General features: G+C 37.4%; 1 protein-coding gene across 7 annotated transcripts in view; it reads right to left on the bottom strand.

Annotated features, from left to right (window-relative positions):
- The window catches only part of Chinmo (Chronologically inappropriate morphogenesis), a 76,696-nt gene that overhangs the window by 19,255 nt on the left and 32,844 nt on the right, over nt 1–24,597 (bottom strand). For 6 of the 7 annotated variants that reach the window (XM_072003588.1, XM_072003608.1, XM_072003561.1 and 3 more), the window contains 4 exons: nt 19,110–19,330; nt 17,954–18,333; nt 16,913–17,160; nt 16,334–16,615 (listed from right to left, as the gene is read on the bottom strand). In XM_072003588.1, the coding sequence (XP_071859689.1) occupies nt 16,334–16,615; nt 16,913–17,160; nt 17,954–18,333; nt 19,110–19,330 (1,131 nt within the window). Of the gene's footprint in view, nt 1–16,333; nt 16,616–16,912; nt 17,161–17,953; nt 18,334–19,109; nt 19,331–21,869; nt 23,021–24,597 lie in introns of those variants that run through there. The other variant, XM_072003569.1, reaches the window with a different exon arrangement.

Raw genomic sequence — 24,597 nt, 5'->3', positions numbered from 1 at the left:
AAACTTTCCATCGTTCCAAAAACTATGGAACACCGTTTCGAAACACGACTTAGCATCATCTTATCGTGCCCCACGCTCGATCTCGAAATCTTTTAATCCCTAATCTCGCTCCAGATCCACGTCACTCGATGTAAGATACAAACACACCGAAAGATCACATCTGCCACGAGACCGACCGATAGAAGTTCGAGTTTCTGTCGATTTCTCAAAACACGGGGACCCTGAGAGCATCGATGCGGAGTTGACGGAAAATACGAGGTTCCTGATTTGACCTTCGATTGGCCGCGCGTGCTCGAAGGGTCTAGAAGGTGAGGAAATCCCGCAACAGTCCGCTCGAATTCTCAGAGAGGGGAAAATGGAAAGGTTCGGTTACGAAGACGCAGCAGCCTCCAAGGTCTTGCCCACCCATCGCCGCTGGCCTGACCCTTTTCCTCCCTTTTCAGCTGAATGGATCGAGCGGACGAAGAAACGAATAACAGAAAGAAAGATACAGCCCTACCACAACTCACGATGGCTTCTTACGATCGATCGACCGCATTGCTGGATATCGGCAATCTTATCGCTGGAATTTTTATCCTGGACTTATCTACCAGAACGTTTTGATTCGCACATGGACCAGTTTTAGAGTTACATAATTAGAGTTAAAGCAAATACGTATTATATGTGTGATGCTTTCGTTAATTTCTTGTTACGTTGTTTTTCTTTAGCGGTGCATTAGCAGAATCGAGGTACATATTATTTTTTATGATTATTCGCTTTTTGATGAATAATAATAATCGATGGATGTAAGAACGGCTATAGAAAGTATAATATTTGCACATATCGTTATTATCAAAAGACAGGGATGTGATAAGAGGACTACAACATTGACGAATAAGCTAATTAATGCCTTCGCTGCTACTAACATGTGGCTAAAACTCTTCCTTGTATCTTTTGTTAAACAGATCTTCATTTGAAATAATAATATTTATTTTAATACACATATTCAATGAAATATGAAATATGGAAACGCATAAATTTAAAACGACGTGTATAAATCACATAATAATAAAGAAGATAATAGAACATATGCAACATACTGGTTAATTGTTAAATCTTAATAAAGTTGAGATCGTCGAAGAATTATTGAAAAAGAAGTATTGCGATCCTTTCTGTAGAATCTTTAAAAGAAGAATATACTCTTCAAATAAAAAGTTATTTTTTAAGAATAAATTTGAAAACGGAAGATAAATAATCTCAAATTAAAAAGAGATGCATAGCTTGCAACCATCGAGTAGAACGATCCAAATGAATAGATCAGATTACGAATTAATCCGGCGCAATTCTCAAATTTAGATACATTGAATATGTTCGCAACTTTTATTCAGATTAGTTGCCTCGTTATCGTTTGTTTTATTTTCGGTGATGTCATTCCCGATATAAATATTATCCAAGACAACATTAAATGGCAACACGAGACGGATAATAATGTCATTGCAATAGATTTTACAATGTTAAACTTTGTTAGGTCAATTAACAAACCGACGAGTATTATTCTGCATTTGTGTTTACTTGTTAAAGAGTTTGTGGAAGATACGAATGATTCTTTAATATATTTTATTGCGTTTCTTATAGAACCATAACATTTTTATTACCAATTTTATGGTTATCGCTAATTATATTGTTCCTTGATATATATATACAAGAAAAAATAACATAACGAAAGTCGTATGAAGAGTACACAGCAGTATGCACATATAAAGCAGACAAATAATAATAACCATAATAATTTTATTCCTCTTCCTACAAATAGATACTTTTCTAAGTACATTTTTTTCGTCCTCATTAATTCAACGTCGAATTCGAAATTCTGCTTCGTCGCTACCTCGCGCAGTATTTCAGGCAATAAATAAGATCCTAAACATCCCAGGCTAATAAACTTCACACATTAACAAAATTAGAAATAAACGAAGCCCAAGAAAGAAACAAAAAACACGCAAGAATAAATGGGGGAACATTGAATTGCGCCTAACAAATTATATTAACGAATATCGCGTGCATTCTGTGGATTTTTGCGCTTTTGAATTTCCTATAATCACCTACAAATCGTCAGTCTATCGATAACCTTGTAGTTAATGAGCCATTAATCTGCAATTAAAAAAGAAAGAAAAAAAAACTTTGCTACTGCGATATCACTAGCAAAAACACTTGGCAATTTCAAAATTCTATACTGCATCATCGTAAACGTCGAAACAAACAGCCACCCAGGTAGAATCGATCTAAGAACAAAGTCCCGAAGTTTTCTTTCTCCGTCTTACACACGCGTTTGTGCGTCGATGACATAACTCTTCCGAAAGCCAAAATAAAGAGGCGCTTTCCGCGGGCACACGTGCGGCCACGGATAGAAAGAGTCTCCGCTTGGTCTCGTGGGAAATCTACAAATCTCTGGCGAGTCTCTCGATCGAGAGAAAAAGAGAGTGAGAGAGAGAGAGAGAGAGAGAGAGAGAGATAGCTGGATGGAATACGCTCAAAACGGAGGAAACACGTTCTTCTGCGCGAGAATTCGTGATCGAACCGGAGGGAGAGAAGAAGTTCGACGGATGGTAGGAGCGTGGTAGGATCGGTCAGTCCTTGACACATTTCGTTCGGTGGCGCCAAATTGGTCGTCGTCGACTGGGCGGCAGCCTGTGGCTGATCGGTCGCAACTAAACGGAGGGAACGGTACAAAAGGAACGGATACGAAGGGACGAGAAAGGGAACAGAGTCATTCCAATCACGACAAGGAAAAATTTATTATAAACGAAAATAGTGAGAGTGAAGTTAATATATTTTCGATCGGGTATGCCACCGATGGTGCACGATTAAAGCTTTTTCTATTATTCGAACATTATTTACGCCAATTTACGAATATTGTATCGAGATCGACGAATAAACGAATGTCTAAAGAACTATGTGAAAAATATTGCATAATGCAACAGAGATAGTTTTTTAACCACTTCAAACAATTACCAACCGTGTCTCGCGTAACATTTGTAAATGGATATTTCATTTTTTGTATAGAGAACATGAATAATGAATATCGACGTCGGGCAATGAATGTACAGAAACCATATTTAACGAATATTGGTACATGAATATTCGTAAAAATTGGCGAATATTCGTTAACGAATGTGTTTATCGGAATTCAGCGAACAAATATACTTTTTCAACTGACTGTTTAAAAAAAAAACACGCATAAAAACACGAGTATCTATCTAAAATGCAGATTCTAAACTTACGACCATTGAATCTTTAACAGCGTATTTGTAAAGAAATCGTTATTATCCACCGTTAATCACTATCTTTTTAATTAAATAGAAGTTTTATTATTATTATTTTTTTTTTTTTTTCATTCTAAAAGCTCTACGAAACTTTTTCGTTTTCATTCAATGAGGTACGTGTTAACACAGGATCAACATTAATATTCCGTGGAAGTTGCGTTGAGCGAGGAGCAGCAGAAAAGGAAAGTGGTGGAATGACGAGTAAGAGGGAAAGGAAAATCAATGTCAGGCAACATGCGTTGCAAGGTGAAATCAAAGGAGCCCGGCCGAGCCAACCCTCCTCTTTCTCCTTGAAAAGAGAGGAAGCCTGGTCGATCCCGGTGCCGCCGTAGTCGTTGCAAGGGATGCCAACCCTCCTGTGTAGCCCGGTCGGAGACCAAGAGAAAACCATAACCCGCACAACGGTCCACTTTCGAGACCTCGCTGAATCGGAATATAACTATCGAGCTCTCCCTCCTGGCCCGACCACTTCCGTGGTGACATGATTTCTCGCGTTCCCGCCTCGTGTTTTGACTCTTCACTCTCGGTTTCATGGGCGACGCTTAAAGACGACCTGCCCGCCGTTACCACGGCTTGAATTATTTACGGCGATCGAGAGTTTCGATATGGAACACGAGATCACAGCGTTTCCGTCGAACTATCTTCTGAAAATGATTCTACTACACCGGCAAAGAAAATTAGAAAAGCAAATTATAGTCTGGTAAATAAATAATTAGTTTGTAAAGCGTTCATTTCGAATTTTACATCTTCTTGTCGAAGAGTTTCAATGATTCTGCAGATCAATTCATAGAAGTATAAAGAGTAGTAAAAATTATATAACGAATACGAAGATAACGTTAGTTCGGAGAAAAGTAGCTTTACGGATTTTAGGCAAGAATCGTACAATGAACCAGATATGTATCGTTTGATAATGCATATACACGAAAAGATTGTTATCGTGATGTCTTAAGAGTCGTGTGTACCGATGTGTAATGGATAAGTACCGAAAAGACTTTCTTTATTATTACAAGAATTAACGCGATAATTAAATTTTATGAGCTATATCAATAAAATAATAGAGAATTATTATTTCAAGTATGTTCGATAAAATTGTTATGGATCTCGCACAATGTGTTTTCGTCTTTTAATTCTAATCGATTTAAAACGATAGGGATTTCTTTTAACTTTTTGTAGTTTAATGAAGAAACACATGAAATATTCCATATGGTGAATAGAAAATATTTGAAATAATTTTAACTAATTAGATTAACATATATTGACAAAAAATATAATATTCGATTATTCCTATATTGTAAGTGAAAAGAGGTGAAAAGAGATTGGTCTTAAAGTACCATGCTGTACTTTAAGAGCAAAAACTTTCAGGTCAGTTAATAAGAAGTAAGTATGGTCTTATCTTTACGAAAATAACAATAATATTAAAGTTTTCAACTATTTATAGCAGCATGGATTAGAAACAATTAATAATGCACGTGTATTCACGATTAAAATCTACCCTAAATTATTCGGATTCAGTAAGCGATAATTCGATAAACGCGTCAGCACAATGTCAATCACTTCATCACGTAATAACATAGATAAGTGACTTCTGTGGAAAACAAGATTGTGCTTTACCAAACTGTTTTATGAATCATTTATGTTTAAATTATGTTATCCATCGGAAAGAAAAATTAACTTCTTAGGATTCAGTGATTACGTATTTCGCGTAAAAATGAATAAATCCATTTCGGTAAAATTATGCAGCTATGTTTAATCTCTTATCATAAGTATAAAAATAGAAACGTTTCTCAAAAAATAGCCTTCGATATTATAAATATTTATATAATAAAACATCGTAGTAAGAAACGAGAAGCTTCGTTTTGACAAAATTCTTAAGAATTTATCGAGCTGTTAACGATGCAACTGCCTACCATACATATATTATACACAAATAATTGTAATTAAATCACTATAATAAAAATAAACAGACAAAAAATTATTCTAGTCAAGGACATTTACGTGTTTTCGCTAATTACAGAATAACAAATCTGAAATCTGAAATTTTCGTACTTACAATATCAAAATGTTATAAAATACCTTCTATAGATCGTATTAATTAAAAAACAAAAATATCAAAAATTCCGTTCGCTAATATATCTAAACTTATCGATAACGCACCAAACTACGCACAAAACAAATGATAATTTGTTCGACATCCCCTCCACAGCAACATCCAGAGGTAACCTTGCACTATGGCAGAACTTCAAAAATTCATTAGTCTCTTCTTTACTGCAATCCAAAGTATTCCTCGTCCAAATGGGACAAACAAAACGAAAAAGAGAGGAGGAAGAAAGAAAAAAATATGAGTTGCGGTGCGAGGCACGAACTCGTCAAAGGCTAGCCTCTCTCCCGCGGAGCACACATCGCGGCGCATATATACGTGCACGCGCCGCGTACGCTCGGCTCTTGCCGCGTAGTTGTGCACACAAACGGCCGGGAAGCACGCAAACCTTGCGCGTTCACGAACTTTTGGCGGCACGTGTACTCACACAGAGTAAGCCGGGCGGCTGCACACACACGCGATCGCCTCTGTCCGTGCACGCACGCATTCGTTTATTGATTGGTGCGTGCCGCGGTAGGCTCGGCTCTACGAATTTCGGCACCCCGCTACGTGCCTCTCTATACTCTCGCGAGTGCATTCAAACTGGACGCTACCCAAATTCTAGGACAAGTTTCACAATCTTCCAAAATCCAGAAAATTATTGGCATTTTAGTATTTTATTGGCGAAACTGTTTGTTGTATTGGAATTTTGTTAGTAGAGTTATTCGTTCAAATTTGTCTGTGAAGCTGAAGTGTCGAGTACCTAACCTATTAAGTGCGAACATCGCGATGACGTAACATTTTAATTGCAATTCTCTTTTTAGTCGATTTAGTACATTATACGAAATTTTGTCCTTCATCTTGTTCAACATTTTAGCTATTGCAAATTGTAAGAAATTGATGTATTTATAACGTTCTGATTAGACTCTCTTGTTTGATCCGTAATGGATTAAGTTATTAGTTAATGGAGTTACATACATTTTTGTCTAGAATCATAGGAATATTCTTTGTCAAAATTTATTGTCGATTGAAAGTTCATAGGTAATATGCTTCTCGTGGTTGATATTTGTACAAATTTCTCAAGACTCTCGTCTAAGTAATGAATTGTTGTTGAAAATTGAATGGTAACTTGTTAGAAGATGTGAATCACGTTTATGGAATATTAATAACAAATTGATAATAATTTGAATGTGTAGTTTCAGTTGAGTTATAGATGGTATTTGAAAAATTAGATGTATTTTGCAAATTTTTTGTATATGCAATAATTCTATACATCTTGTTATGTATGTAGTCAATTTGAAAGAAACGTATATAATCATGGATAGTTCCTGAATCTCTGACTTGATGCAAATAACCATTAATATAAATAACAGGGACAGCAAATCAAATTATATTCCAACAAGGACCTAGCAAAAGTTCGTTTCGGTAATGCCCAGTTATTTTATGAATCAGATACTCACTGAAATTTTTGCGGAACGAGTCAAAATTACAGGTTCACTCTGCTTCCTGGAGAGCATGGATTCGAAGACCGATAGCACGATCTTACACATAATTCAATCTGTTTCCTTACGGAATAATTCCCTTCCAGAACAAACAAATGAAACCCATTCGAGTTAAATGCGTCCTTAAACCAAAGCTCGCTAAAAATATGCAATGGAAAATTGACTCGTTCCGCAACCGAAATCGTCTACGTATAACAGGAGAAGCCATCCAGACACCAAAATTAATCATCGGCCGCTGTAAAGGTGAAAAAGAAGAAAACGGCAACTTAGTGACACTGTAAACACGGCAAACGATAAAAGTAAAAATAGAAAGAAGCCTACGATGAGAAAAAGAGGCAGGATAAACCCGGCGACGAGCACAAATCATAATAACAACGTTGATATATCGTCCGGGAATCGAGAACGAAATCGCGTTGGTTTTTAATTATCGAACTCGGCGCGAATTACATACTATGTAATTAATGAGTTGCTTTGGATCCCTCGCGGAACGAGAACCGATAACGCGGCATTCTGTTACAGATAATTTTCGAGCTGCTCGTGTATCTTTCTCTCTCCCTCCCGTCCAATCTACGAGCCTAGCGGCCGGTCGTATGAAATACGTCGAATTCGACCGACATTGCGGAATCGCAAGCGCTGCAGTAAATTTGCACCCACGCCTGGCTGTCGCCCAATTCCACCAGGTCTACCCCCACTACGCGGCCCAAAAATATACGAGCGTGGCGTGCGCGAGTAGCCGCCGCTATCTAGCGGCCACCAGCCGAAGTTCACGCAATGCCGCACGCATATAATTGACGCACATTGCGCGGAAGCGCAACGTAAGGTTTTTCTAACGCACGATGCGATCGAGGCGAGGGCAGACACGAACTACTTGTGTTTTATTGTTTTCGGGTTTATATTGTATGGTTTGATGAACGATTTTTCACTGAATTATATTTGGTAGGTTTTATTGGACCATTGGTAAAATTTTTAGGGGAAGTTGGAATATTTAAGGAGTGGGAGGTAGTTTATGGAAATATTAGGGTTTTGGCTGGAAAGATGAGAAATAATTTCTTACTTTGGAAGTTGGAAATTTGCATAAGAGAGGGAACTTTGAAAATAGCAGCTGGGATTATACAAAGAAAGGAAATAATACAGGGCCAGTACTGAAAATAACGATTCAATTGTAGTTATCGTTTAGCATTTGCGTCGATGTTCAAGTTCCTGGAAACTTTTAATCCTTGCATTATTCAACCATTTTCGATCATATGAGAAACAAGTTCGAATTTTCAAAAATTAAAGAGCAAAGATTTTCAAACTCGCCAAAGTAATATTAATTATACCAACGATAAAATCAATTAACACCAATACTCACAAATTGAAATTATTAAAAAATTTCGTTAAAGATCTTTCTAAGTTCTATTAAAATCTTGTCGAAATTTCGTCGGCGGTGCGACTGATATCACTGCGCGTTCATCTGCATGTAGGTGGATATCGTGGGTCAGGAACGAAGGAGAACGTGTAAAAGAGATAGATACAGGAAGGGAAATGACATTGAGGGAGGGCAGCAAAGCAGTACAGGAGGAATGGATGGGAATGAGGGTTGAGGATATTCCAGCGAAGATAGGGTTACTCATTGTGCGTAGGAGGGTAGCGCCAGGCTAGCGCGGCAGTCCGTTGTTTTATTTCTACTTGTCAGACCGAGAAGCATAGTAATAAAGCTTGCAGAAGGGTCGGGACATACCGTCCTCGTTTTATCATAGTCGTCTTAGCTGGCGAATGACAAAAATTAAAGCTGTTCCTTGTAGAATCATGGATTTGCTGGAGTAAACGTTTTCTTATGCGAAGACGAATATTGAGGCTCGGATTTATCTAAGTCCCAATGGTATTTCCAAGCTTACGAACGTAACAAAATTTTTTATAAATGACCGAAATTTTTTTAACGGATATTTGATATTTCTATTAAGATAATTATGTATTTTACTTATATTGGTATCTATATCGCAATAATATAAATTAATATCTGTAGAGGTCAGGGTGAGTATTTAGCGATATACAGTGTAATTTTAGGATATTTGAGATATGCTTTAATAAAAAGAAATTACTACTCGACTTTGACAATGAGAAATATGTATAATATTCATGTATATAGAACTCTTTAGCTACGTGTAGATCGAGTACCTTTAATTCATAGATTCCATTTGTTTCATTGATGTATGTGAAACTAAAAATGATTTTCCGGATTAACATATAATGCGTATAAATACAAAGAAGTCTTCTAAGTAGCGAACTAACCAATTATATGTTACATTTATACTTTAATCTTGAACGCTTTTCTACTATACAATATTACTTCAACTAACATTTAATGATATCTATCTAATCAGCGTTTCAATAACACCGATATAACGCTAATTACACTCTTCATACTATCAACTCGAGAAAACTACATTCTAATCAATACTGTTACGATCATACGCATAAATCATCATCGATTTCTTTTTACGATTTCTTTTCGTTTCATCTACAATCACACGTCTAAAAATCTCAGCCTCGATCTAAATACCAATAACTCAACGTTCCCCTGAGATATGCACATTAGTAGTACAGTCATCCAATTGAACAAAGGGAACGCGTAAATTTGCGTGTCGTTTTTGTCAGATATACCTCGTTTATCAGACTAGTTCGTGCGACAGGCCCTCTGATGGCGTTATCATGAAATATTTCGTGACCCGAATTTCGGAATTGCACGACACCCGCTTACCACCCTATCAGCAACGTCTAATGGTGAATTGTGCGAGCGTGTTGCGTGAGTGGCGGTGCGTGCGTCCATACAATACGTGCACCACGATTACACGCATGAATAAAATAGAAAAAACGGAAGGAGAAGGAATAAAAAAGAAAAAGAAAGAAGCAGAGACGCTCGGTGATTTGCAACGTGGTTGCTCTCAATGGTTGCTTAAAAATGGCCATCTGAAAGATTACGTGTTATCACTGACCAATCGGGTGATAACCAGCACCATTAAACTGATCTTAAAGTATGATAGCTAGTCGTGCAATCACTGCAATCTGCGCGATCCTGATAGTACACGTGTCTTGTTTGCAGCTCGATCGTTGATTCACTTGGCCCGAGTTCATTCGGTTTTGGTATTGGTCCAGATATAGGTTCTTACTTTCGATCGATATGGTATGTTATTTTCGTTTATTTTTCATCATTTTTAAAATGTTGAAGATTTTAAAGAAAAAGATTTGATAAAGGAAGGAATTGTTGAAGAGCGTTTAGGAAGCACTGCAGAATCTTAAGTTTTTTATTTTGGTTTTGTTTCGATACGTTTCGGGTATCGATCGAAGAAGATGTTATCAGAATATAAGATAAATGTTATATTTGTCTGCAACAGTTCTAGATTATGGCGTAGCTTTTTTTTTTTTTTTTTTTGCTTTATGTATTCAACCAGTAAATGAATTGAAATGCAAAGAATTGATACTTCGTACGTTCTCGTAACAAAAATTTAATTCAATGGAAGATTCATTCATTGAATAGTAATGATACAACCGCGTCTGCTAACTAACATGCGTGAATGTTCGTGTAATAGTCGCGTTTTTGACATTTTCGATCGTTTCTAGAAAAATAGATAGCGATTTTGTGCAACTACGAGCCAATTATTTCGAGCTAAGGATACACTCTAATTCGAGTTACTACGATTCTCCTCCACGTTCTGTCGATCAATACATGTTCTGGGAATATCTGTCATGTCGGATTTCAGTCGTACTTCTGACAAAATCAACGTTCACATTTTAATTCAATGTGACAGGCGATACATTCAAGAATAGAAAACGATTAGAAGAAAGAAAGAGAGAAGAAAAGCATAAATATAGAATAATATAAATATAAATACAGAATAGATCGTAAATATCAATTAATTCCTGAATTAATTTTTTAATTTTAATTGTCTATTACAGTTGAACAAATGTAATCAAAGAGCGAATTTCTTTGTGATATTAAGGATACAGAATATCGAATTAAAGCGGAGAGTTTCAGAAATCTGCAAAAGATTCAAAAGTTCCAGGAAGTTATGAAACGTGGGTCAAACAAATCTTCTCTCGTCTAACGATAATTTGCAGCACGGGAACTGAGAGTCGACCAAACTTTTCTAACAGTTTCTAAAACACACCAGGGCCGCTTTGGCCATGACACACATAGGAACCAGCCTTTCGCATCCTCTCTTAAAAAAACATCCAACGGTCTATACCCATAATTCATTCAAAGTCTCTTACGTTCTATCTTCCACGCATTTTTCCTTCGTATCTTTGCAAAAAATTCAGGATTACTTCATGGAGATACGATTATCAAGTGTGTTTTAATTTTGCTACTTCTGATTCGTGACATTCGATTTGAATCAATCACGTGATCTATACGTAAATAAGTTGGCAATTCCATTTTACTCTTCGTTGAACAAGTAGGCTAGAAACTTCGCTCAACGGCTTGATGTTGTGTAATTATATACTTCGTAGTTGCATTAGAAGCTACTTTCGTAACCTAAATAGTTTCGATTTTACGTTATGAATGATAATGATAATAAGTTTTATATTACTGCGATGTACAGATTTCTGATAAATTCAGAACAAATTCGAATAAATAATTAACTCCCTAATCGTGCCTTTAAAATACTGGGAAAAATTTGCCGAATTAAACCGAGAAAACTGCAATTTGATAAATCCAAACTAATCTTAAGGAAGTAATATATAAGTAGTATTTTACTGAGCACTTAATTTACACCAATACGAAATCAAAGATATTCTTCATAGATAAAGTTATTTCAATAAGCAGTGCTTAATTAATTCAATATTCTATGAACTACTCTTCGCTATTTCTCTATTACCAACCATGAATAATAATATATGATATGAATATCAAATCACAGAGGGTTGCATAAAATTTCATCTAACAATAGAATATCGTTAGCTCAACCAATCCTTAAGATACCATGGGTCAAGGAATGATTTCGCGGTGTTGCTGCATTGTGCAATGATTCTCAGTGGTTGGAGGTTAAACCCGGATTCGAGGCTCGCGCGTTGCGAGAACCGAGAAGGACTAATCGTTTCTAAGAACCCGTGGCCTAAATCGACTGACGTTAGGTATTCTTAAACCCGATTCGAGCATATTTACGCGTGATACATCAAACACCGACGAAATCCTCGTGAACTTAAAGAAACAACAAGCCAAAATGAACGCTAACGACTCGTAAAATATGATTTAGAAACTCACATTTTCTTAACCTCTTTACCTCTAGTCACACTTATGGTACCTAATAATGACTTGGATATGAGAAACACGAGTTAGACTCGTGGTACAGTTATATTTTTATTTTAAATTCTAGAAAGTGTGTATAATGAGCAACGTAATATGATGAACTTTGATATTTTTTTCATGACATAATACACATAATTTGAACATATTCAAATTGAGAATATGATTTTTTATCGAATTTCAAGATTTTGTCACCTACCGAAGTAATATATTTTATCTGGATTTGAATATTAGAATTTTGAATTCCAATCCACATTAAAGATTTTATTTCATCAACCTTTATATGATATAAAATCGCTGTCGAAATACTTTCAGTTATTATATTTTACAATATCGTCATAGATATTTAACAGGGAAGAATGTGAAATTTAAATGAATAGATAAATCTTCAACCGCATAACATTAATTTTCTTCATTTATAAAATCACTAAATACAAATCATTGCTAAATACAAATTATCTATAATACTTCGACTCCTCTTTTTTGCCACGTTGTTCGATCAATAAACAATAATCGTTAAACTTCTTTCATCAATAGAAAATGAAAATAAAAATTCTAAAAGGGCAATATTAGTAAATATAAATATTCAAGTAGTAACAGGTGCAGGCAGATCGTGTTCCCTAAATTCTTCCTTTTGGAAATCCCCTTTAAAGCAGAATATTTAATTTCGTTGAACCTCCTCCGTACGATAATTACGAAAATTATTTAAATTATTAAAGGGGAACCGTACACAAAACTAGATACACCGACAAAGGACAGTTTCGCGAAGTGATTCCCATGATTGGACGAGCACGAAAGCGGCGTGCAGACGTCGCGGCGCTTCCGCATAGGGAATTAATAGTCGGAAACGACGAATTAATGTTTCAAAAAGGCGCATGGTGCTCGTGTACTGGGAAATTTCTGGCGTGGTTGCGCGCGTGCACATCTAGATGAAAGTTTTACGAGGCACGTGCACGAAATTGCAGTCAACTGGAGGTAGAATAAGTAGAATGGAACGGCGCGAAGAAGACAGACGAAGTAGATGCGGTCGCGGTGCATCGATTCGAACAGACGCGGCAACGGTTTCTATCCTGTTCATCTATAATTCAGCGTCGCGACGCGCACTGTCCTTTTGAACACGGAACTTTCGTGTTGTAACGAAAGAAATATGATGATAATTCGAATGACGAAAGAGGTCTTGGCGTGAAGAGACGTCTTTTCATATTTGCTCCTGGGTAAAGTTTGCGATTATGTCAAGGTACGAATAGAAAGATTATCTTTAGATGTACATATTGTGCAATAATTTAAAGAGTAATACTATTTCGTAAGAAATCATTTCTTTATTTCTTGCCTTTATAATAGTTTCTCGAAATTTTAACGCTTTTAATTTCAAAGTACGTAAAGAATATTTAAGGAAGAAAAGATACATTTGGGAAATATGTAACAAAACTAAGGACGTCGTAAGCGAATTAACTGCTCAACCTTTCAACAATATTCGATTGGTGGATAAATAAATGTGGCTGATACCCAAACTTACTAATGGTTCTAATGGCCCTTTCAATTCTCGGCAAAAGATCGAAATGACACCGAAATTAGATGGTCCATGGCCTGGAAAGAAGGACGCGCGAAAGAAGGACGCTGAGAGTATAATAGAATGGCCGAGAACGACGAGAGAAAGTCAACACGTTCTTAGAAGAAAGAACCGAGCAATGACGTAATTACAGTCACGCATGTTTTAAAAAACCCTGAAATTATCGATCAAGCATCGAATTTTACCACAAAAAAATAAGGCAGAAAGAAAAGGCTACATAAATTCATAAAAAAACACCGTATTCAAACCGTATTTTACGCTCCATCGTAGAAATCTCGTACAATTTTGAAACGCAACGAATCGTACATATGAATGATAAGGATAAAGAAAGAGAGAAAGTACCAAGAACCTCTAACAAAAAGCTAACATCTAACGACGAAGTTAAAGCTAGCATAACTGTACATTTAATAGAATATCTCAACAATCCCATAACCGTTTCGTTCCCCACGGTTCCGCTCATTCTGTTGGTTGGTGCCGCGACAATTCCACCGAACGTCTAATCGACGCTCTAAAGTCTATTCGCGTTACGAAACGGTCAGAAAGCGGACGAAAAAGACCTTTCTCTTTTAGCTCCTCGACTCCTTCCTTGCTCTTTTCCTCTTCCGTAGACACAGCTGAACGAGCTCGATCCCTTTCTCCTCGTCTTCTTTTCTCGTGAGAGGAAAGCGCGGCTTGCTCGAGCACGGTTAATGTCAATAACCGTTGCATTAGTTGACGGTTCGCTTCTTTCTTTACCGTCGCGGCCTGTTCGCTCATCTAACAGCGATTAAAAATGGTTAAAGCGTGATCCGCGAAATCGAACGATCCTGGACCTCCAGCGTCGATCATAGTGATCGTACGTACGTGTAGGGTTGCGAGCCACCCTACACGATCTACTAAACGACTCTACCCGTTTTACGTTGGCCGTGTCGTGTCGTGGCGTCATACGCCTGGTGATTTGCTCGCCGGAGCAAAAGATGTTCCCAGTGGCTGCACCGTCGCCTGCATCCTCTTTGTACACTTTGTTCACACCGTGAAGGCGAGGCAACCGGTCTCGTTCTAAGGTAGAATATGTTCCGTCAGCCGGGTGGGCGTCCATCGGCATACGTAAATCCTGCCTAACGACGGTTCTCGTCGTCGCTGATGTTGTCGTTGCTCTCTTTTTGCGCGTTAGACCCCACCGTTCAGCGGAGGATCATCTCCGAGGTAAAAAATACCACTGGCCAAGCGAAAAAGAGAGTGGAAGGGAGCGAAGGAGCGAAATTTTCGAGGACGATGATGTGGTATCGCTGTTGCGCCGAGGGCAGACGTCGATGCGACATCGCGACAGCACCACGTTGACGTCGCGGTGACATTTAAGAGCGACTCGACTGTCGAGTTTCTGAAAATAATTTTTCAGCCTTCCAGCCAGCGACCGGGGGTACACGCGAGAAGGTTCGATCGAGCAGAGCCTTCGCAACTCTAAAGGCTCTTTCGTTCTTTTCAAAGCATTCGGCATGTTACTAAGAAGTCGGCTTTCGTTATGAATTTCTGGCAGATTTTGGTCAGTGAGTGTAAAGAATGAAGTGTGATTATTCGAGATGTCGATGAGAATGATACTTCCTTCGGTTTACTTTACTTTCGTTCGAGGTATCGTTTCAAGAATCTTTCATTTATTTTTGCAATACTTAAGAACAGGTATTTCATGTACGAAGAAGTTTTTTAGTACAATTTAATAAATTCATAAATCTGAGAATTTCGATTTCAAGGATGCTCCGAGACAGTATCTTTGTTCGTCTTACTACTCAAGCCATCGTTCAAATCGCCTCGTGAGAGACGAAGTATGGTATTGGAAGGGGAAGACGAGAGGCACGAGTTGCAACATCAAGAAAGCTCCACGTGCAACTGATGATGCAACGATTAACCGTGCATTTTGTAACATTAGATTTGAAAGGCCTTGCCTTCTGGCAACGCATTGGCCCAGATAGAAGGTTTCGCCTTCGTTAACCCTTAGCACACCAACGTGGAGTTAGAAATTCTAATACGATACAGACACATACCACGACGTATGATATAAAACTTATAATATTCGAGCTGAAAATATTTAAAGTAAGGTTTGGATCCTATTTATTCTCTTTTTAATTATGTACATTTAATTACGTGTATCGTCGATTGGCTCGAGATATTTTACATCTCTGTACATTCCTCTTTAGCTGAATGAGATCTTTGCTTTTGGAAGAAATATTCTTACACGAAACGGGTTCGCGTAATCGTTTACACAAGAGTGTTATTCGCGCTGGTTGTGAATCGAAAGCCACGTGGTACGTTTACGTAAAGTTTGGTAAACTTCTGTAGTCGACGATGCTCGAAACAATAACTCAAACTATTACACACGATCCGCTGTTCAGAGTCTACACTGGCATATTCTTTCCGCGAGAATCTTTAATTTCAAGCATCGTATTATTAACTAATAATCATACTTGCAGATGTACTTTATTCTAGTTAATTATTATAACCATTTCTATTTTTATCTGTTAAAAATATCTATTCGTCGATGTACTCTTGTATTTCATTTTCTGCTTGAGTTTTGCACAAAATGTTCTGATTATATCAAGACTAAGGAATGAATAAGCTCAGACTCACCATCGGGAGTGGAGACAGTACCAGCCTTGTTAATTTTCGTATTCCACATAGCAGGAGTGGTGGGTGCAGGACTGAGATCAGGAGTCGGCGGATGAGCGGGCGGCAGGGGAACTATGGCGTGGCCAACTTGTCCCCCATGTTGAATGTGGTCCGAATTTGAACCGTAATGACCACTATCGAACCCCCTTCCCCCGGAATAAACTTCGCCTGACAATCTTTCTGCCAATTTTTCTGCCCTTTCCCGATCGGTCATCGCCACTGGTTCTTGCTTTATTCGAAGATCTACGCACACGAGACCAAACGATTTGTTAAAGTTTCATAAACACGCAAATTATAGAATAAAATAACGAACATGATCGATTATAACAAAATAATTTTTAAATTCTCAATACCTAGAAGCTTTTCTCAATCTAATTTATATTACATTCTAATATCGTTATATTATTTATTATATTAGTATAATATTGTATTATATTATATTTGTGAAACGAAACAGAATATAAACAAAAATCGAAATAAAAATTTTGTAAGCGTATGGAAATACACATAGATTGATGAATTATTTAAAAAATGGCCAACCTTCGGCTACGCTTTCCTTGAGATCGCAATTGCTACGTTCCTCGGACCTCGCTCGTTCCAATTCTTGTTCCAATTCTGTCGGTGTATGAGGTGCGGTGTGGGGATGTGCGGGAGTTTCTGAAGGGTAGATGAACGGCTGGTAGAAGTGGTTCTCCAGGAGAAGCGGATGTGGCGCTGATGCGGGCCGGAAGGCAGTGCCATCGCGCAACACACTCGCCCTTCCCAAGGTATCGACGTCGCTGGGCGATCTAAAAATATCCCCAAAAAACGTTCGATATCGTGTGAAAGTATGCTTAACAATTTCACAAAGTTTAGGCGATCTATAGCGACGAATTATATCAGACTTTGATCCCTCGATAATCATTTTCCATATCTTACAGACTTTAAAGAAGAATTTATCCAACTGGAAAAATAACCAAACTTCATTTTTAGAAAAATATAATCTTCCTTTCGCTATCTAATATTTTAACTGGATCATTCCTTGATTATAAGCTTCTATAATTATGAAATTGACAGTCCATTTCAATTTAGCTGATTCCAGTTCTTACGCGTGATATGTGATATAGTTTATCGTTGACACAGAAATGAAAAGATATGTAGAAAACGAAAATATAGGAGCTTTCATAACCAAAACAAGATTAACGATTCCAGTTACGAGTTAATTTCATTAACGAGTCAAACGATGCCATATTTGTAGTAGCTTAACAAAACCTAACAAAATAGGCACTTTGAAAAAAGCTACATCGAAACATCCTAAACCATGCTGCGCGTTACCTAACACCTAACCACCTAATTCATAACGTGTCTAATGTAGGTACATCCATATATTCTTCGACATAATGACTATCTATTTTACATTGACTATCTATCTTACATTTCATCAAAGAGTAAGCCGTACAGCGCGGCGATTAATCGCAGATACAATGGAATGCGAGGCACGATTCTCGATATCTTAGTCGTTAGACGTGGTAGAAAGGTCATGGCAGTTCGTTTGAAAATTTCATGCGCGCGAGTCCTTCGCGGTGCGGTAAAAGGGCTTACCTCATCAGCCTTTTCGGCGGACTTTCGTAATAGTGAGAGGTAGTGGAATAGAGGCTGGGCACGGTGTAAGCAGGGGCGGGCGAAGGTACCGGTGTGGGGGTCCTCTTCATGGTGTTTCTCACCATGGTTGCTTCACCCGCTTCGCTCATGTCGCTCACTTCGCCAACTCCTCCACCGACGCCGCTGGCACCACCAGCTGCATTACCATTTCCACTGACGCTTCCGCTCACGTTCCCGCTTCCGTTGTCACCGCTACCGCTGCTACCACCGCCATTGCTACCACCTCCGCCATCCCCGGCGTCCGTCGATGAGCTATTGTTCTCCGCGGCGTGCCTCTGCGCTACTGCCAATTTCTCATGCTCGATGGACAGACCCTTTACCTATAATTTCAACAAGATTGACGACTTAACGATTTTACGGTAGACAGATGCGATATAGCAAGGTTGTAAAATCAGTTGGAGATTAGAATTTACGATTTTGGACGAAAGAGTTAAACAAGGTCGGTAATTGATCTAGCCGCAGGTAGAATCGTACATGTGTTCTGCATACATGTGGCCATTTATCCCAGTTTTCTGAATTCAATTTTTATCGTTGTTAAAAGCTCAACTATAAGGTATAAACTCGGAGTCTCCAGAATATAAGTTATGAACGAGGTATAACCGTCCTTCTTTGTAAAGATACCGTTTTCTTTTATGCGCTATAAAAAATGTAGACAGCCTATCAATCGCTTTGAAATTTTCGACGAGCAATAATTAACTACAGTAGAATATGATGATCGAAGTAAAAGATAAAATTGTAGGATGATTCTAGCAACTTACAAATCTTTCGGTAAGAAAAACTTAATATCTCAAAATAATAGAAACGGAAAACAGTTGTACATATTATTATCGAACAAAGATATTTTTACAAGAAATATCTCGAACGATGTTATAATCGACGATAATATATTGATATCATAATCTACCAAACTGCTCCAACGAAAATCGACATAGTCTAGCTTCGTGTTCTCGCTTCGAAAACAGGAACTCTTGGCCATTAATCGCGGCCAAAAATAAAAAGACGGTCCCCGAAAGTATGTAAGGTGCGCGTTCGCGTTTCAAACACATGACTGCTATTTAGGGCAGTTATTTCAAAAGAGATGAAATAAGTCGCATACTTGAAGGCATTCGGCTGCTTTGAGGAAAGAGCTGAGGGATTCCTGGGACACGTGGACCTCTCCACGGTACATGAATTCGAGAAGGGACGCCATATTGTGGGCACTCGTCCCGTCGAGAATAACGATCAGTCCCGCGGGAGAAGGAGGCATTCCTTCGAAGAGCTCTTGAAAGTGCTTGCTGCATGCTGCGAGGATTAACCTGTGTGCCTTGAACGTTACTCCTGAAACACACGTAACAATACAGATTCGTTAGACAACATTCTTCGTAATATTATACTCGAGATACGTGGCGTGCTTCGAAAATTCGTATAAGCTACCTACTTCGAAGTTTAAGATACCTTCCTTTTAGAAAGTTCGTTCGTTTCAATAGCAATGTGATGATAATGACTCTCCTGCATAAAAATGTTTGACTTAAACTTTTTTACATAAAGAATTAGATTAGGAAAAAATTGTACAGTATGAAAAATGAAATATATTTTGTATCGGACGATTTTTCATGCTATCGTTACACGAGATCAGAAGATTACTCGTAATAAGATCTTGAAATTTTGAGATTTATTGAAATCTAAGATTCATCTATGTTAGAAACTATATAGTAACGATATAGTAAACCAAAATGGCAGAACTCTACAGGCAGTTTCGGATAATTCTCCATTAATAAATCCTAAACATTCATAGCATGTCTTCGTAAATTTCCAATTTACACCGCACCAATTTTTTAAACGCACTAATACAATTTCTAAATTTCAATAATTTAAACCACATAACCGTCGTATCTGGCAAGATAATACCGCGTGAGCAACAAAAGACGACCGCTTTGCATAGGACTGAATTACGCGCGTTTTCCAAGAACTATTCGATTTTCGTTAGCCGTGTGTTTCTATTCTGTGCTATTCTCTTCTTTTTCTTCTCACGGTTTTCATAGCAGAGCCGTAGGACCGCGGGAATTTTGGCGTGCAAAGGATGTGATGACTGTCAAACCCTTTTTTTCCTCTCGCTCTGTGTTTCCCTTCGCGAGCGAGCATAAAGGAGCTGAGGAGGCAGCGCCAGCTTGACGCCGGTGCCCTTTCTTGCAGCCCGTTGGTTATGTAGGTCATCCTTGGACACGATCTTCCGTAATTTACAATTCACGTGCGCAAGTGTAACGTGCGCGTAATACGATATCGGTGCGCGTTCAACGAATATGGCGCCGCATAGGTTGTAACGACAAATCCGTGAGGAACATATATTTTCATCCTCCAGATTGTCATTAGTTTAGGTCAGATAGGGTACGGTCTATCTTGAATTCAGAGAAGGAAAGAGGAACGAAATTGAGAATTTTTTTGGTACATCAAAGTTTCGTGATGTTATGCGATGCGTTATCGCTTTTCAACCAACTGCGTTGTAAGCTTCAATGAATTCACTTCCTACGCTGGAAGGTTGGTTAAGTTAATTGAGATAATATTAAAACTAATTGAAAAGTAAAGAAACGAATTTTTTAGACGAGTTAGAGAATAGTTCAAATTTTTTGGGCTAAAAACAGTACGTGTTGGGTATAGAAATATCGATACGAAATTTTTATTATATGAAATTCACAGAGTCTAACAAAACTTAGTAAAATTCTGAAATCTTATTGTCGAAAACTAGTTGAACATTCTACTAATATGAAACGTTCAAACTATTCCTTATTCGTCGTAAATGCTATACATGTATCTATATGCTTTTGTTTTAATTACAGTTTTTATGCAACAGAAGTACGAATGAAATTGTGTACAGCGTAATAAAGAGACAATTAATAATGTACGATTAGCCTTGTACAACCCTGTTTCAGTCTTTGATAGGAGCACCTGACGAGCTCTTCGAAAACTTCGTAGAAGGATGGTTATGCAGGAACCGAGGAAGATGAGAGGAGACGCAATAACACGATATCCTAGGAATAAGGAAATCAAGAAGGAAAAAAAGACACAAGAACGGCCGGCCAGGTGGCCGAAACCACCTGCCTTTCGGAATGGTTCACCTAACTAAAGCGTATCAAGTTCTTTAAGACTCCTTGACATTCGAAGATTGGTTGAAAAAAAGAACGAACTTCGAACCCCTTCGAGAGCTGCTTCTTACACTCCACGTGTATGCAAATGACACCGAAATTCTACCATTATTAAATTCCACTTAACTAGCTTCTACTTTTTTTTATGAATAACTATCGTAAAAACTAAAATCATAGGAATCGTCAAACTGAATATATGCTGTGATTTTGGAGTAAAGCGTTATTGAAAAATTTGCCACATTTGGTGTATTCTGGATTATCCTACAATATGAAAGTTATAAACATTCAATTAGGTTGTAGGATGATAATTATAGTCTACAAATTCAACCATATTCAGTTAAGTGTTCAAATTTAAGTTTCATCGCTTAATATTTTCACACGTTTTGCAATAAAAATATACCGCATATTTTGTAAGAAATAAGTTTCATAAGAAATTGCAATAAAAATATTAAGAAATCTTGGAAGAATAGATACAACAAAAAATATTACGATCCTTCAGCATAAAGAAAGAAAAAGAACGAATGAAAGGAATCTCTTGATAAAATTCATCAGCTTCGATATCAAAATATACTTTCATTTTCTCTGTATATGATAAAAACGATAAACATTCTTCTTCAACCAATAATATCATAGTGATAATACCGTTAAATATTGTTAAATACGATTACAGAAGGTAGAATAATCGGCTGTGCTGTATCAGGTATAGAAGCACAAAGATTTGAATATTTGCAACCTACCAAATATAGCAAGCTGTGTATCGTTACAGGTATCCGAGCCAAATATATATCCTAGATGTGTGGTGTGCAGAGGCCAACGACCGAGTCGCGTGTACGTGTGTGGGCGTTTTGCGTAGCGTGTTCGTAGCTTATGCCAGCGGCTCATAACCAGGACCCGGAAACATGTGCCTGGCATTCCCGCATCCTTTGTGTGGATCGACGCAGCGAAAATAAGACGCGGATGTGTTTCAGCTTGGAATCTCTCAAAACACTCCTACGATCTACGAACGGCGCAATAATACGATAATACTCTTTTCGCGTATATCTTCTTTCTCGAGATATCGTAGTGCATTTTAAAGAGTTACAGTTGTTTTGTTCTCTATCTTTTTGTCTCTATCTTACATACTTTCTACGTATATTGCGTATTTTCAATTTTTATTTAACTTTATTGCGATCGCCGTTTTTCTTTTTTCATTTAACAGATTTTTAATTTTGGAAAGTTCGATCTTGCATCAAAAGAATAGTTTTTGTGAGGGAAGAAAGGAACGGAAATACGATTAGGTCGAAGAAACAGGACTTCAACCGTGATGTTTCTCAACAGATTTGAAAGGATTGTGCAAGAAAATTGAATGCTAAAATTAATATTGTATCAATGGTTACTATTTGTTTTGTATAAAGATTTTTGTCAGGAAGATAATTCGTATTTTAGTTAAATTAAAAATAAATAGCATATTGAAAGAATTGTTTGCACTTTTACTTTCTTTTAGACCTATCTTGCTTCAGTAAGATACACAAGAATATTCTCGTTCATCTAGCTTTTGTAACTATCGTGGATCACTGCTGACTCACACGCCATGGAATGAATAACTTTGGCGCTCAATAAAGTATACAATCTTTTTTAAAAATGTATTACTATTGGCGTATATGACTCAGATATTACTATAACAAACATTAAACACCGTAGTTCAGTAAAATTTAGGTCCAGGTCGTTACTTGTCATCTATTTTTAAACATACTTATTATCTTATTTAGAAACGCCGATGCAACGTATACTTTTTGTCGAAATGCTATGTGAATGTTTATACGTTAATGGAAAATTTAAATATTCAAAAATGTGAACGTAAAAAACATGTAAAAATGTATAGAATATCTAGAATTAAATACTCTTTATCGTACTTAGAAAACGAGGCATGTAAAAAATAAACATGTAATCAAGTACGCATCTCAACAGTAAGTTTACGATTGTATGGCGATCTCAGTCGTTGAACGAGTAAGTTTCTAAACCGAATGATACGCGAGCATTGTTTATATGACGTTATTTTACCGCTATCGGTACACCATTATCGAAATTTGCTGTAAAATTTTTAATCTCGACAATAGCGCACTGGAATTATGCGATAGCAATGTCAGATACATTGCAACACATGGATAAACCATTTCACTCGAGATTTCCGTCTCTCGAGCTTTTTAAATCAAGATTCTCAACAGGAAGGCGTTTATCTCTTACAAAATTGAATATTCATTGTGACTTCATCGTTACATCATTACAACTATAGTCGGACAACTTATTAGAAAGAAATTTATTTTGGAATGAATAAAATTTCTTAAATTCTGTTTATGTAATGACACGAAAATCGAAACTTCGAAGCGAGCCAATGAACATCACTGTTCGCTATAACCAAACAATCAGTGGTAGGATCATGTTAAACGAATCCCATTAGCTTAAGAACGAGATATTAATTCACTACGTCCACAGGCTCCACGTCGAGAAGAAACTTGCAAATAACACGCGCTCAGTTACGCAACGGAGCAATGCACTCTTCACGGGCAATCTATTCATACTTCAAGGCCAGCTGCTAAGAAGTTTTATGGGCTAGGGTTTTCAGTTTCCTACCATGGTCATCGTTCCCTCTACCATCGCACACCTTAATTCTATTACTCTGTGCACGTCTAACATACTGTACGGAGAACCCGGAAGTGCCATAAATTAAATGTCACCGTTGCTGTTTCATAAAAAATGACACGGATTTTGTTCAAACCTCTGGTTCATTTCGCGATGGAATCTACGGTACAAATACGTAGATATGTTACATTTAAAAAATGCTACTGACGATAGCAATCTGGAAACTGTACGAGTTATGTGTACTTTGAAAAAAAAATGTTAGTTTGTTAAAAATAAACTTGTAGCGAAGAATACAACGTATGAGATTAGTTGATATTGTGTGGCGACTTAAAGTGTGTCCTACCTCGTGATTCGTAGAAATCATAAATCAAACGAATTAACCCTAGTTCGACTCCTGCGTCAGTTTGACACGTGCGATAAATACAGAGAAATTACGTGTAAATGTAATGATACGAATCTAATGTCTGAACGTATAAAAAAGTTTCGTTTCCTTGCTTTCCGTAATAGTCAATTGACAGAAATGCAATGGTAAAATCAAATGATACAGTTAAAAATAATGAGAAAACGACCTTGGAAAGCGTCACTACTCGAGTATACATGGAATTACGTAGCGTTGATGTTAGATCATCGAGAAGCAAAACTACATACAGTTGGAACAAAAATATTCCTTCCATTCAATTACCTCTCATTTCACATTTATATGAATATTCATGGTTATTTACAAACCAAAACAACCAACTCAATTTGGTTACAAATTTCTTAATACCAGCTTAAATATTCAGCATTCGATCTTTCGGAAATCGAACAATTTACCTCGGTGAAATCACTTTGACTTCTATGTAGTTG

Source organism: Bombus fervidus, chromosome 1 (genome assembly GCF_041682495.2).
Source record: "Bombus fervidus isolate BK054 chromosome 1, iyBomFerv1, whole genome shotgun sequence".
In the NCBI taxonomy this organism is placed as follows: Eukaryota; Metazoa; Arthropoda; class Insecta; order Hymenoptera; family Apidae; genus Bombus; species Bombus fervidus.
Note: the sequence above shows the minus strand (reverse complement) of the source record. Positions and strands in the feature narration are given on the sequence as shown.